The following is a 15,287-nucleotide window of genomic DNA, read 5'->3' as shown; positions in this document are numbered from 1 at the left end:
GGCCCTCCTCCAGCGTGTCACCCACCCCTGCCCGGGGCCAAGGGCAGCTCCGCCCAGCAGTCAAGCTCTCCGTCCAGCTCCAAGGTTCTCCATCCTCAGCGCAGGCCTCTAGATGTGAGGCTAGGGACTGGGATCCCTGCTGTCCTGCGGCAGGGTGGCTTCATGGAGGCCACGAGCTCCAGAGCAACCAGGAGAGGACGCAGGAAGAGTGGGAAAGCAAACTTAACAGCTGAAGATGGCACGCGGGGCCTTTCAGGCTGGGATGCTGTTGCGCGCAGGGCCCCAGGGCCAGGACTGCATCACAGTACTGTGCCATTGTGGTGCGTCATGATGGCCCTGGCTGCCAGGGCAAGGTTCCCTTACACTGGCATCCGTGGGTAACAAGCCAGGCAGGTTCATAGCTTGCCCGAGAGCTGCTTGTGTGTTTCTTAGCCGTGTGGTTTAGGAGGTTACAGCCCACTGGGAAGCCCCGTTGGGTGGAACACCTGATCCCCAGTGAGGACTGGCAGGGAGGCCCGTGGTGGGTGGCACAGGAGGTGGCTTTCGTGCAGGTCTTGGTTTCAGCAGCTCTGCTTTGGCCGAGATGCCTTCGCTGCTTAATTAAGCAGTCACTGCTGGACACTTCATTTTTAAATAGGAAGAGAAAATGTCACTGAGAACAACCAACCATTGCTGAATAAATACGAAACCCCCATGAGACTTGGGCCCACAGATGCCACATCTCTTCCCAGGGAACACAGAGGTAAGAGGGAGGAAGGTCGCTCCTACGGCGTTAGAAATCCTAAGCTGCGCCTACTTTGGGAGTTTTGTTTCTCTTGTCTAAAAATGAGCAGTTTTCTGTCTTCTCCTGTTGGTTCCTTTTGCCTTCTTCCTCCAACTTTTAAAAAAAGACTTCTTAAAAAAAATAATTAAAAAAAATAAAAAAAAAATAAAAAAAGACTCCTTGGGTCACTTGGGTGGTCCAGTCGGGTAAACATCCGACTCTTGATCTCAGTTCAGGTCTTGATCTCTGAGTCATGAGTTCAAGCCCCACGTTGGCCTCTGTGCTGAGTATGGAGCCTATTAAAAAAAAAAAAAGAAAAGAAAAAGAAAAAAAGAAAAGACTTCTTTCCGGGTGGGGATTGAGCCAAATTACTTCTGCACTTCTGCAGCCCCATTCAGTTCTAAAATCATCGGAGATTGGAAATTCCTTTGGGTGTGTGTAGTGTGCAGGCGCCGAGTCCCAGAGTCGGGAGCTCCAGGCAGGACATGTAGGAAAGAGACCTGGGCTTCTGTCCACGTGTGTAACAGAGACAGACAAGTCCACACCGACTCTGAGGTTGTGTCACAGACACAGATCCACTCTGCAATGGCCCCTGGAGAATGAAAATATGTTGGAATTTCCTCCTAAAATTTCAAACATATTTGAAATTCCAAGCATTTGCATTTGAGCCAGGGACACAGTCAGGCCAGCCCTCCGAAAGCCAGGCGATCCCTTCAGGTCTCAGCCCTCGACGAGGCAGATCTGGCCAATGCGTGCTTCTCTCTCGACTCCTATGGGCCCTGGTCAGGCTGGAGTTGAAACTTCACTGTTGATACACCCGACAGAAGATGAATTTTGCCTCCCACATCATCCGGACATACCAGGGTCGGTGGATGCAGGGCCCATGACATACCCCAGGCCAGCAGGGAGGGGGTGTCTGTGCCAAGGTGACCCTTTGGTCTGGACCCCGGGCTCAGGCGTAGAAGCCCTGAAACAGCAAGTGAGGTGCTGCTTTGGGTGGAAAATGTTGGGAACTGATACGACTCTTGTTCAAACTGGAAAACTAGGGCTCTCCAAATTTGAAAATACTGAGAGTCTTTCATGGCCAGAAATAACGTCCAGCACATCAGTAGGTCTGCAGCAATTTTTTGAATAAATGAGTTGATGGACAGTGACATCCACACGGGAGGCTTCTTTCCAGGTAACAACAGTTCACTGTTACAGGTGTCTCTGCCCACTCACTCAGCCAGGAACAGGTAGACTTTTTACGAAAAAGGCAATCAGAAAATCCTTTCCAAGGACACCTTTCCAAGGTGGCTCAGCGGTTGAGCATCTGTCTTTGGCTCAGGTCATGATCCCGGGGTCCTGGGACTGAGTCCTGCATCCGGCTCCCTGCAGGGAGCCTGCTTCTCCCTCTGCCTGTGTCTCTGCCTTTCTCTGTGTCTCTAATGAATAAATAAATAAAATATTTTAAAAAAATCCTTTTGAAAAAAAAAATAAAAAAATCCTTTCGGCCTTGTGTGTTGTAGAGCCTCTGTCAGCGACCCAACTCTGACGTCCTAGTGAGAAAGCAGCCACTGACAATATGTCAACATGCAGACATGGCTGTGTCCCAATAAAACTTTATTTATTGAAACAGAGAGTGGGCCTGATTTGGCTCGTGGGCCACAGTGTGTGGACACGGCCTCATCAATTCTGCAGGGCGGAGACCACATCTTTGCAAACCTTAGGACCCAGAATTGGATCTTTTAGTTAACTACAACTGTATTAAACTGTATTAAAACTGCCCCTGCCTTGGACCACTGTACTTAAAATGACTTTTACAATATTCATCACCTTACTATGTATTGTTTTAGGACTAAATTGAAAGACTGAGACTACAAACCTTGCTTCAGAAGGAACAGCACGTGAACCCATTACTTTTCTGGATCTCGGAATTGAGAGCCAGATCCGTAGGAACTGTGGTCTGGTGAACAGCCACCAGGGGACACCCAGGGCACATGGGAAATCAAGCTGCTTGGTGCAAAGATGGAGGAGTAAAATCTAGAGTCTCAAAGGCGTGCACTGTCCTGGGTTGGGTCGTGTGCACTCTGGGGCACGGGACCTGGGGTCCTGGGTGGAAGAGACTGAGCCAGAAGCTTTCTTCTGATGCCTCACTCTGTGGAAGGCTGTGGAGCTGACCTGTCTCACTCCTGCCAATAAACACGTAATTTTAAATGTCAGCATGAGGTCCTGTGGACCGGACCAAGAAGCACGACATCCTAGGGGAAAAGCTGATGACACTTTGGGCCACGTCATTTAAAAAATTGACCAACATTTGTATAGGGGAGAGTATGCATGATGGGAGGGACACAGGGCGGGGCTGAGGCTCACTCTGGGCTCCCCTAAATTCAGCTCCAATCCCAACCTGCACACCCCATGAAGGGGTGAAAGGGGGCATCCTCCTCCTCCTCAGAGGGCAGCTTAACAGCCATCTGTTGTTATTCAGACACACCCCTTGGCTCAGATTAACATATACCCCTACAGAGGAATACTAGATAGTGGTTAAAAACTAACCACAGGGGCGCCTTGGTGGCTCACTTGGTTGAGCATCTGACTCTTGGTTTCGGCTCAGGTCTGATCTCCGGGTTGTGGGATTGAGCCCCACATGGGAATCAGGCTTCATGGTTCGGATGGGAGGTCTGATGATGGAGATGGGGTCCAGGAACACAATGGGGTAAAGCAGAAGACTCCTCGAGGTGTACTTGATTGGGCGCCATGCCCCCACACTGGCCAGCTCCCACGTGCTGGGGCCTCAGGCTGGCACAAACCCCACTGGCTTCCCCACACTGGCTGGTGACTGCCTTTGGACCTGTTGGACCACCAACCTCAGACCCCCGAGCCCCTGGGCCCCTGAGCCCTCGAGCCTCTGAGCCCACTCTTGAGCCCCTGCCCGCAGCGCCTACACAGCGGCAGCACCTGCCCACTGCCCGGGCTGGCCACTGTGGCACCTGCACGCACACGGCTTTCTCAGGCCTTCTGAATCCCAGACCGAGAGAGACCAACCGTCCCAGTTTGCCCAGGACCCAGAGGTTTCTGGGGACATGGTTCTTTCAATATGAAAACTGGGAAAATCCAAAGTGATACAAGTTGGTTTATTTCACCCGGACTTTGTTACTCAAATTGAGGGCTTGTTTTTGTTCTGATTTTGTACCACAAGAGCACTCCAAACATCTTGTATGCCTTTCGTCAATGCTCCATTTATTCCGGAGGGGTCTGGGGAGGGTCTGACTTCATTTCCCACTGCCACCAACTCGCTCCCATGACACCTCTGTTCAGTCAAGGCTCCCAGAGGCTGTAGGGGCTTTTGGGTTTTTTTGGGGGGGTGACTCTGAGCTAGTCCCAAATCTTGCTGAGGGCAGGTTAAATGAGAGGAATAAGGCTGCGAAGCAATGGTTGCTTCCCAAGAGACTGGGGGTGAGAATAAAAGAAAAGTCTTTTTAAGCTGAGGAGTCGACAATCACACCCCATTTCTGTAATTAAAGATGATTGTGCTTCATTGTCTCATCTTGAAGCTGTGGGAATCAGAATCACCCATAAGGATTCTTAAAACAAGATTGCTGATCTCCGCCCCAGCATTTCTGATTCCATATATGTGGGGTGAGGACTGAGAATTGTTTTCCATTTCTTTAAAGATATTATTTGTTTATTCATGAGAGACACACACATAGAGGCAGAGACACAGGCAGAGGCAGAAGCAGGCTCCCTATAGGGAGCCTGATGTGGGACTCGATCCCGGGACCCTGGGATCACGACCTGAGCCAACCACTGAACCACCCAGGTGTCCCAGGATTGCTTTCTAACAAGTGAAGTAAATTCTGCTGATCTGGGGGCCACACTTTGAGATCTATTGTCATAATGTAGAGGGAATTAAGTCTTGACTAGGGGTTGTCAAACTTTTTCCATACGTTGTCACATGGTAAATATTTTAGGCTTTGTGGCCACTTGATCTCAACTACTTAGCTCTGCTGTGGTGTCCATAAATGCAGCTGTAGGTGGTACGTAAGTGAATAAGTATGGCTGTGGGCCAATAAAACTTTATTTACAAAACAGCCAGTGGGCCAGATTCAGCTCATGGGCTATAGTTTGCCAACCCCTGGGTTAGACCACTTCTGTGTGACTTTTGATAATATCCCTAGCTTCTCTGTGTTCTCATGGGCTGTCCATTGATAAGCAGATGACTTTGAGTGCATTGACAGCAGGTCATAGAGGCTGTGGGAAGGGCCATTTGTTTAGAGTACAGGCAGTGCAGCAGAGTGTATCGATCAGCTGTTGCTGCATAACAACTGTGCCAAGACAACTGTCTCGTTAGTCGGTAGTCTGTGGGTCAGCTGAGTGAGTGTTCTGGTCTGGGTTTGCTGGTGCATTGCAGGCCACCTACTAGGTCACCTGTTGCTGGGTGATAGAAGATGGCCTCCTGCACATGTCGGCAGGTGCTTGGTGGTTGGCTGGCTGCCTCAGTCTCTTGCACATGGTAATCTTAGGACAGCAAGAGGGGGTCGCATTCCTCCTGATGGATGCTACCTGCAGAGCTTGCGTGAAGCCACCATCACATGTTGTTGATCACAGGAGTTACAAATCCAGCCCAGATTTCAGAGTGGGGAAAAGAGGCACCTTTGTAACAAGGGAAGCTGCAGAGAATTGATGGCTATGTGCAGTTCACTGCTCAGGTAGAGAGGTGGGATAGGGATTCAGGCTGCCTGGGACTGAGTTTCTCTGCAGCTCTCAGCAGCTGGAGACCTTACCTTACTCCCCTGTGCCCGACTCCTCATCAAAAAGTTGGAGTGATGACCCCCAGCCCCATAAGGTTGCTGGGAGGCTGACATGAGCCCATTAGGCCTGTGTCCTGCTCAGGAAAGTCCTCTCTGTGTGGTGGCTGGTATTAACGTCTCGACGAACCTCACAGTTGTAACAGCGGGCGGGCGTAAGGAACTGAAAACACTCAAGACTGTCTGGAATGCGCCATCCCCATATCTCTCCAAGGACTGCCCCGCTCACCTCGGACTCTGGGCTTTTGCTTATCTGGTCCCCTGTCTGGAATCTGTCCGGGTCTTCCGAAGCCAACTCGCAAGATTGCCTCCTATTTATAGCCCTTATCATGATGAGTTAAAGTGCTTTTAAAAAAAAAAAAAAAAAAAGGAATGTGTTTCTGCTGTAGGCTGGGAACTCCTTGAGAGTGGAACTGGTGTCTGGCTCCATGCCTGAAGGAGTGTCTTCGAAAACATCCAATTGCAGCCCCGTTAAGTCATTTGGGGCATGTTTCTCCCCACTTTTTGTTAGACACGTTGGAAGCCAGCCAGAGTGCTTTCCCTCTAAAGGGAGGACTTGTAACAGGAAGTTTGTAAACACGGCATGTTCTGTTCCCTTCCGGCTCTGTGTGCCCCTCTGCTGGGACACATGGAGGTGTCATTTTCTTAAGAAAAACAGACAGTAGCCACATCATGCCGGTCCTGTTTCCCATGAGAACGAATCCCGTCCTGAGGCCTCGGGGATGATTTGGCTCGATGCAGGGTGGGGAGGAGGGAAGACTCCACAGGAGTTTCTCCTGCACTTGCTAATGTAATGTTGTGAGTCAGGATCCCATACACGCACATGGGATTGAATTGTGTTTTATTATAAAAGAGAGCCGAGATTCTAGAAACTGTGCAGAGCAGCAGGCCCTTCACTTCTCTTCAGTAAGGACCATTTTGAGACGGATTCCATTTTAACAAATGGATTAGATGAAGACAGGGTTATCTGAACTCAGATGTGTAAGGAACATGAGGATAGAAATGATTGCATGTATGTTTGTCTGTGAATTTTTCCATGTATCTGTGTGTCTGTGTGCACATCCATATATCCCTCCATCCTGCGGCAAATACTTCAACCTACTGACTTTTCTTCATCCTAGACCACTCTCTCTCACATATGTGCACATGCACACACAGTGTACACGCTCACACAGTGCACATGCTCATCCATCCCATCCTCTCCCATCTGGGAAATTTAAATTACTCAAAAAATCATAAACTCAAGTCCTTGATGTTATAATCACGGTCACTGTTTAGGTGTGCATAGCACTTTGCAGTTTACAAAACATGAGCTTTTAAGTCCACGGTGGAGGGAGGCGGGTGGTCAGGCCCAGGGTGCCTGATGGGTGTGCCCCACATTTTGGTTTATGAACCACATCAATCTGACTTGATCGAGGAAGTCCATTGCTCGACTCAGAGCCCAAATTACTGATCACAGGGAGTTGGACATTATAATCAACATAACGGTTCAGAGAGTCACCTCCAAGAATCAGATCCACACTGATGGGTCTCCAGGCCCCGTCCTGGCAGGCTGCCCACGTTCTCTGCTCACAGGGTTTGTTTTACTTGAGCGGCTGGGCTCTCCTGGTGAGCCCCGGGGTCAGAATATGTTAAATCTCCTCTGGCGGCAATAGCACATGCTCCCCAATGTCCACTGCAGGTGGACCCCCTCGGGCAGCTCCACACATTCCCCGGTAACCGCGTAAAACACCTCACCCCCGGGAAACTGGCTTGTGGGGACTATTGTTTAGAAATTTTTAAAAAAGATTTTTTATTTATTTATTCATAGAGACACACACACACACACAGAGGCAAAGATACAGACAGAGGGAGAAGCAGGCCCCATGCAGGGAGCCTGACGTGGGACTCGATCTAGGGTCTCCAGGATCACACTGTAGGCTGCAGGCAGTGCTAAACTGCTGCGCCACCAGGGCTGCCCTATTATTTACAAATTTAATGTGCAATAGCTTGAGGTGACATTTTGGTTTCTAGATCACAGCAATTATGTAATAATAATTGGTATTATGGGTTGAACAAGTCCTATGGGCCAGACATGGCGCTTGTTTAACTCAGCACCTGCGAGGAGTGCATCCCTGTTGACAAGTGCCACACAGAAGACCCAGCTCCCCAATAAATGTTCAGGAATTTAACCCACAACCGCCTGCCCTGAGCGCCTGTGCACTTGTGACCGGCGCCACTGTCAGTCCAGCGCGCTGCTCCCAGGTGAGGGAGCTCTGCAGGTGCGTGTGCTGACTCTGGTCTTCACCAGAACATCACTGGGTCCCCAGCCAACCATGTGCCCAGCAGCGGTCCTGTCCAGGAGATCCACATTCATCCGGGTCATCCTGATGTCTCACTTTTAATCTGCAAATACTGAAACTCCGAGGAGGGTCTTGTGGAGATCACAGGACCAGATCCCAGCCTGCTATCCATATCCGCCCCCACTGTGCCACCTGGACCCGGGGCCTCTCTGATCCCATGAGGCCCACAGGCACTGAATCACCCACGCTGGTGACCTGAGCTGTGTCTGGACTTACAAATGCATGGCTTAGTTCATTGAGAAGAGTCAAATAAAATAAATGTAAAGGAAAAAGGAAGGAAGGGAGGGACAGAAGGAGGGAGGAAGGAAAGGATGCCCCCCACCCCCGAACGCATGTGTTTGAGCCTCTCTGCTGGGTCTCCTGTAGACAGAACTAAAATCTTCAAGCAAAGTTAAAAGAAAATGCTCAATTAAATGAAAAGGGATGGTGTTCATTCCAACAGTGCAAAATAACAAGTGGTAGGAAGAGAAACAAGAAAGAGTGGAGGGATTGGCCGTGACCACTTTGGAAAGCCCTCTCGGAGCTGGGGGCCACATCTGCACTGAAGCTTGAGGACCAAAAGGGACTGGAAAGATGGGGATACAACTCATCTCACAGTGCTGGGGGTCAGTGCCTCTGCCCTTTCTGGTGGTCTCCTGTGGCTGCAGGAATCAATCACCACATGCTGGGGGGACTCAAAACAGCAGAATGTCACTCTGTCCTAGTCCCGGGGGTGGCATTCCAAGATGAAGGTGTGGCAGGGGGCGAAGAGGAGTCAGTCCCAGGCTTCCCTCCCAGCTTCTGGCTGTGGTTGGCAATTTTTGGCATCCCCTGACTCATGGACACATCACTCCAGTCTCTGCTCTGTCTCCACCTGACCTTCTACCTGTGTCTAGTTTCTTCCTCTTAAAAAAGAGCCCAAGCATTGGATGAGGGCTCCTCATGCCCTCCTTTTAACCCGATTACATCTGTAAAGACCTTACTTCCAAATAAGGTCATGTCACAGGTGCTGGGGGTCAGGATTGTCAACACTCCTTCTTTTGGCGGGACACTAACCCACACCATCCCTCATGTCCTTCTTCCCCATGACTGCCCTACACTTGAGTACTGTTGCTGCATGGGGTTTGCAGATGTCAAGCACCTAGTCTCGTGCCATCAGCCTCCAGGTCCTCAGTGGTTTATGACCAACCAGCACCTGGTGAACAGCGTGCGCAGGCCCAGCTGCCCATACCGCACCTACATTTGTGCAACCATGGGGGTCCCATGGAAAGGGGAGGAAAGGCGGCCAAGATCTGAGCCTTCCCCAGTTAAGGATGGTTAAATCCTGGTAGGCTAGTGTGGGGCTCTGCACTCTCAGAAAGCATCCATGTGGTACCTGGTGACTCAGAAATGCGGATCATGTCCAGGAAAGAGTCCAATACAAAACTGCACAGAAAATGTATCCTCTGTAGCAGACGTAATGTGTGTGCACAGTGAGCACTCAGCTCCACTGCACTCTGTGCCCCTGGAATCGTACCCACACGGCTGGAGAGAAAGTGACCACCGTGTGGCTTGTAAGGACTGCGAGGGTAAATACCCCGAACTAACGAGAGCCGTCTGTGGCTAGTAGGGTCTGCGGAGGGCTTCCTCTTTCCCCAGAATGCACTCTATTTTCCATAATTAATATATATAGACCTTCTCTACCCAGAAAGTGATGAAGATCGCCTTAACGGGATGAAAACATTTGTGATGATACAGATTTAGTTAAAATACAGTGTTCAAAAGAGAAAATGAATTCATTTGTTCTGAGGGTAAATAATTTTTAAAAAATCATCTATTATAGATTTGCACTAATTAGCAAAATACAACAGGGCAGCTGTAGGTGGTGGAGCTGCGGGTGATCACGACTCTCTTCTATGTATTTTCTCATGTTTTCCAAACCTGCAGATACATAAAGGAGGTGCCTGAAAGCAAAGGGAGTGGGGGGTGGGTTTCACCCCGAGGCCAGGAGGCCAGCAGTGTCTCCGTCTCCGGGAGAGGTGGTATTTGAGTGGGGTCCAGGGGGAGCCTGGCAGTGACCACCAGGCCACTAGCTCCTACTGGGGTCTCGCTGCCCAACGCCTCTGGTTCAGTGAATGGGAAAGATGACCCCCCTGTGATGCAAGTCATGGATTGTGCCAGAAACCAGTAGAAGCACAGTCACAGCAGGAGCATTCTAGCCCAGAAGTGGGTCCCCAGGCCTGCCTTCTCCAGGGCAGCCAAATGCACATGGTCATTGAAAGCCCACTCCTTGGGACACCTGGGTGGCTCGGTGGTTGAGCATCTGCCTTCAGCTCAGGGCTTCATCCTGCGGTCCCAGGATCAAGTCCCACATCGGGCTCCCTGCAAGGAGCCTGCTTCTTCTGCCTCTGCCTCTGTCTCTCTGTCTGTGTCTCTTACGAATAAATAAATAAAATCTTTAAAAAAAAAAAAGAAAAGAAAGAAAGAAAACACACTTGTTCCAGAGCACTGCCCTCAGCACCCAGGCAGCGGCTTGACCCCAGGCAGGGCCCCAGCCTAGGTTCTGGGAGCCACCCACACTGCTGTGAGTGCAGAGCCTGCGTCCTCCCTGGCATAGCACCCGCCCTCAGTCAACACCTTGCAAATGGCACGAATAACCATGTTGTGTCTCCTGCAGCCCCGTCCAGGTCACAGACAACATGATGAATGTGCCCGTCGTCTGTGACTATGGCTCAGGCTTCAGCAAGGTGGGCTTTTCGGGCACAGAAGCTCCCCTGGCCATGTTCCCCACCATCCTCGGGAAACTTCGACACGACGTGAGTTGCTTCAACCTCTATTGTGAACCATGTTGCTGTGATCGTGGGTGGGCCCATGTCTGTTTGAGGTCCGCTCTCGGCGGGGGGGGGGGGGGTGTCCTCGGGGGGTGGAATTGCTGGCTCATGTGGAAATTCCGATGTTCATGTAAAGATTTTAAGGATAGCTCATTCTTCTACAAATGGAAGAATGAGGGGATGAGACAAAGCACGTCTGCGGGCCGGAGGCTGTGCTCCTCGTCTGGGCCTTCCCTGCGAGCAGCAGGTAGGATTGGCTCCAACTCTGCCGTCCAGACTTGCGCGCCCTTTAAAGGTGGCCACCTGCTTTCCTCTGGAGGGTCCTGCCAAGTGCTAGGGCCTCTCTGGCCAAAGCAGCCGGGAGGCCCTGAGCTCACATAATGACAGTAACTTGTTACCAGGTAGGTGCCACGACGGCCCTTCTTGCTGAAGAGCAACCAGCATATCCCCGGGTGAGCAAGTGAGAGAGGCAGGGCCTGTCAGAGCTCAGCACCCGGTGCTGAGTCCCTGTGCTCCTCCTTGGGGAGTTTACCCATCTGTGAGAAGGAGCGGCACGGTCACGCGGGGCATCCCAAATATCATGGGGTCCCAGGCTCTACACCACTTGGAGCAAATTAATGACAATGTTTGTAATCATGCAGCTGAAGTTAAGATGGACTTTCCTACCTGGGGCGTGCTGGGTGGCAGGAAGCCCCTCTCTAAGTGGGTGGCAGCAGGTGCCTGCCCCTTTGCTAGCTGACAGGCCTGTTTCTTCAAGACTGCAGAGCTTAGCGGTGAAGAGTGGGGGCTGCGGGGTCAGGAGACCCACATCTGAACATTGGCCCTGCCTCAGCCCTCATGTGACTTTGGGCAAGTTGCCTTGAGAGCTCAGTTAATGAAAGCATAAACGCCACATTTGGCCGAACCTTAAGTGAGGTGGTGCGTGCATGCTTAGCGTGGCGTCCGGCCTGTAGGAAGTATGTAGCGGTGACAGAGATGACGCTAAGGGTGGCGACCATGATGAGTGTGAGTGTCCCGGGATGGCAGTAACGGGTGACCACAGACTGATGGCTTAAAACAGCAGAAACTTATTCTGACTTGGTTCTGGAGGCTGGAAGCCCTAAATCCAGGTGTGGGCAGGGCTGGATCCCTCCAGCGGCGCCAGGGGACGATCCTTCCTGCTCCTTCAGCGGCTGGGGGCTCCCAGCCTTGCCCCTGCAGCCCCTGCTAGGCCTCCACGTGGTCCCTCCTCTTCCCGTCTCTGTCTCGGGTCTCCCTCTCTTGGCTCTTACAAGGACACCTGTCACAGGCTTCAGCCCCCATCCCAACAATCCAGGATGTTCAATCTCAATATCTATAAATAAATTACATCTGCAAAGACCTTTTTTCCAAATACAGTCACCTCTACATAGGTTCTGGGGGGTTGGGTGTAGACATATCTTCAACCCACTACAGGTGGCTTCTGCCTATTGCCCCTAAGCCCCACCTTCCTGCAGCTCTGTGCCCCCTGGGGGCTGGGACACCCCTGTCAACTGCTCCCTGACAGATGTTGTCAATCTGGGGCCGAGCGGGCAGGTCTCCTCACTGTTTTGCTGCCCTATTCACATCCATGGGCAGTGGCAAGGGCCTGCGTGCTCCCGCTCCTCACCAGCCTCCCTCCCTGTCCAGGCAGCGTCCTCTTCCAGCTCCCACGGCCTCCTCTGAGCTCCCTGCAGCGCCTCATTCTCTGCCCAGCGATCCTGGTGCTCCACTCTCTGGGCGCCTCGGTGTTCCCCGCTGGCTCTTTCAGCTTCCCAACATGGTGTAACCTGTGCCCTGTATTCCATTCACTGTTTGAAATCCTGGCATGGCATCTTGTGCCAGCAGGTGCAGTGACGTGTCCTGCCAGGGGAAAGCTCGATGTCGCACCACAGGGATAGTCCACAGCCCCAGGGAAGGGAAAAATCCTGTTAACTGTACAAAGAGTGGCCTAGTAGGAAGCAAGATTATATATAAAATAGCATAAAATCACAGTGAGGAAGATCAAATTTCTCACCCAAATAGAAACGAGTGACCACGATGAATTAGCCGCTCAGTGGCCCACCTGAACCTCAGGGCACGGGGTTCTCTGCTTGTGTCCTGTGAGGTACTCGGCTGCTCCCTCCCAGGCCTGGGGGCTGCCCCAGGGCAGCAGGAAGTGAGCTTCTGCCTCTAAGGGGGAGTCAGCACAGGACGGGGTGCTCTGCGTGGACTCACATCACCACAGCCCCTCAGCTGCCTCTCAGTCTGGTGGTAAGCCGACAGCGAGACCCCTCATGGGAGGCCCCGCGGCCACGGAGAGGCAGGCCCTCAGCCCACCCCAACCAGAGCAGCTGCTTGGCCGGAGCTTTGTCCATCTCGGCAGGGTGACACTGCTCCTCCCTGCCCATGGACCCCTTTAGTCCCCCCACCCTCATGCATCAAGATTTGGCTAAGCCAAAAAATGTCAGAGGCAGGGTGGCCTGGACAGTCATTCATGTCAGCACATCCTTTCAGGTTATGAAATGTGTTCCCATTGACAGCCCTTGCTCCCCTGACAGCAGCCTCAAGAGGAATGTGGGATGGAAGATGTTGTTCCCATCCAAGAGTGGAGATGGAGCTCAGAGGAGGCAGGCAGCTTGCTGGGGGTCTCACGGCTAGTGCTTCCCCCCAGCCCAAGCCCCTTTGCCTCAAAGACAAATTCCTAATGTATGGAGCTCTGTGCGCATGAGCTGTGGTGGCCTCAAGAATGGGGCTTCTCTCTGGAATCCATTGCTCCATCACAGCACAGCATCTCCCTGCACCACTGCAGCATGGCAGCACTGCAGCATGATCCCAAGGCCATGCTTCCTACAGACTGCTCTTTCCCAACAAGTGAGAACAGGATGGACACCCAGACAGACCCATTTCTGGGAAACATGGGACTGGACTCCTTTCATGAATGACTGGTTCAGGAAGTTCCCAGCTGCCATGCCGACTGCCCAGCATTCTAGGACACCCGCCCAGCCCTCTCTCCTACATCCAGGCTCTCAGCTGGACGACATCCTATGGCCTGTCCTAGCCCCATCAGGCACCCTCTCTGTTTCTTCTCACACTTCATTCTGTATTGATGTTTGCTTTTTGTTAGACACAGATTTACACATGGATCAACTGTCGAATCCCTTCTGAATGACGGAATAACTGGTTTACTCTGTCACAAAAGTAGCGAGGTCCATCTTCCTAAAGAATAACAAATTACATTAAACTGCAGACCCTTCCCCTGCTAATTTTCCTGAGCATGTGTAGAAGCTGGTGCCCCTCCCTGACACCTTCGCCTCATCCACCGCCTCTCTCTCTTGCCCCCAGGTGACTCATCCACAGGTGGACAAGGTGAGTGTACTTAGGAGCACTTTTACCTTGCGAGTCCTTTGCTGAAACCTCTTAGTGGCATCTTGAAATTGTGTAGGTTTGAGGAGGCCATCGCTGCCAGTGCCGTGACCTGGAGTGGTCTCCCAGCTGCACATCACAGCTCCCAGTCACTGCTTATCGTGTACCCACACGTGGATGCCAAGTGAGGGTGAGTTACTCTTGGGAGCAGATCTATCCTGGCCCATGTCTTTCAGAATCCATTGGTGGGGATGGAAGAGGAAGACTGGTTCATCGGAGATGAGGCTCAGGAAAAGCGAGGGGAGCTTAATCTGCAATATCCCATCTCCCGGGCAACCGTCACTAACTGGGACAACATGGAGAAGGTAGGCTCAGCTTCTGCTGGGGTGGGACCTGGTCATGGTATCCACTACCGATATTAGGTGGCGTACCTCCTGCCCCAGCACCTGGGGAGGGAGGTGCCTTGGCATCCAGGGCTCTCTGGGCATCTCTTAGCCCTCAGTCCCTGTAGACACTACATCGAGCTACTAACCACATGGGTCATGGAGTCAGAGACCTGAGCCTGAATCCTCTCTCCACCACTTAATATCTATGTCATTAAAAAATTTTTTAAAAAAAATTTAAATTAAAAAAAAATTTATTCACGAGAGACACACAGAGAGAGACAGAGACACAGGCAGAAGGAGAAGCAGGCTCCCCTGATGCAGAACTCGATCCCGGGACCCCAGGATCACAACCTGAGCCGAAGGCAGATACTCAACCACTGAGCCACCCAGTGCTCCAATCTATGTCATTTTGGGAAAGTAACCCACCTCCCTGGCCCTCTGTTTCCTTATCTGTAAGAAAAGAGTATAACTGTCTTTGCACATAACGCTGGTGTGAAGGTTAAAGGGATGATGGATAAAAAGTCCCTACTCCCCATGCTTAGGACGGCCATTTAAAAACAGCAACCACAATAGAAAATGACAAGCATTGTCATCAGGACCTCGTGCATGGCTGGTGGAAGTGTAAAATGGTGCAGTCGCTGTGGAACACAGCATGGAGGTTCCTCAAAAAGTTAAAGAATTGAAAACAAGGACAGGAAGAGACGTCTGCACCCCCATGCTCAGTGCAGCATTATGCACAATAGCCAAGGTGTAGAAACAAGCCAGGTGTCCATCAACAGATGAATGGGTAAAGAAACCATGCTGTATAGTCCGGTGGAATATTACCCAGCCTTGAAAAGGAAGGACATTCTGACACCTGCCACAACACGGCTGGACCT

General features: G+C 51.5%; 1 protein-coding gene across 7 annotated transcripts in view; it reads left to right on the top strand.

Annotated features, from left to right (window-relative positions):
• Positions 1-348: 348 nt before the first annotated feature.
• Positions 349-15,287, top strand: part of LOC144292472 (actin, alpha skeletal muscle 2-like) — a 32,574-nt gene continuing 17,635 nt past the window's right edge. For 2 of the 7 annotated variants that reach the window (XM_077862802.1, XM_077862801.1), the window contains exons 1-4: positions 361-742; positions 10,528-10,666; positions 14,003-14,026; positions 14,260-14,388. In XM_077862802.1, the coding sequence (XP_077718928.1) occupies positions 10,550-10,666; positions 14,003-14,026; positions 14,260-14,388 (270 nt within the window). In that variant the 5' untranslated portion in view covers positions 361-742; positions 10,528-10,549. Of the gene's footprint in view, positions 743-10,527; positions 10,667-14,002; positions 14,027-14,259; positions 14,389-15,287 lie in introns of all 7 variants that reach the window. The other 5 variants (XM_077862798.1, XM_077862799.1, XM_077862797.1 and 2 more) reach the window with 5 other exon arrangements.

Source organism: Canis aureus, chromosome 21, assembly GCF_053574225.1.
Source record: "Canis aureus isolate CA01 chromosome 21, VMU_Caureus_v.1.0, whole genome shotgun sequence".
NCBI lineage: Eukaryota > Metazoa > Chordata > Mammalia > Carnivora > Canidae > Canis > Canis aureus.
This window is presented reverse-complemented; position numbering and strand designations above follow the sequence as displayed.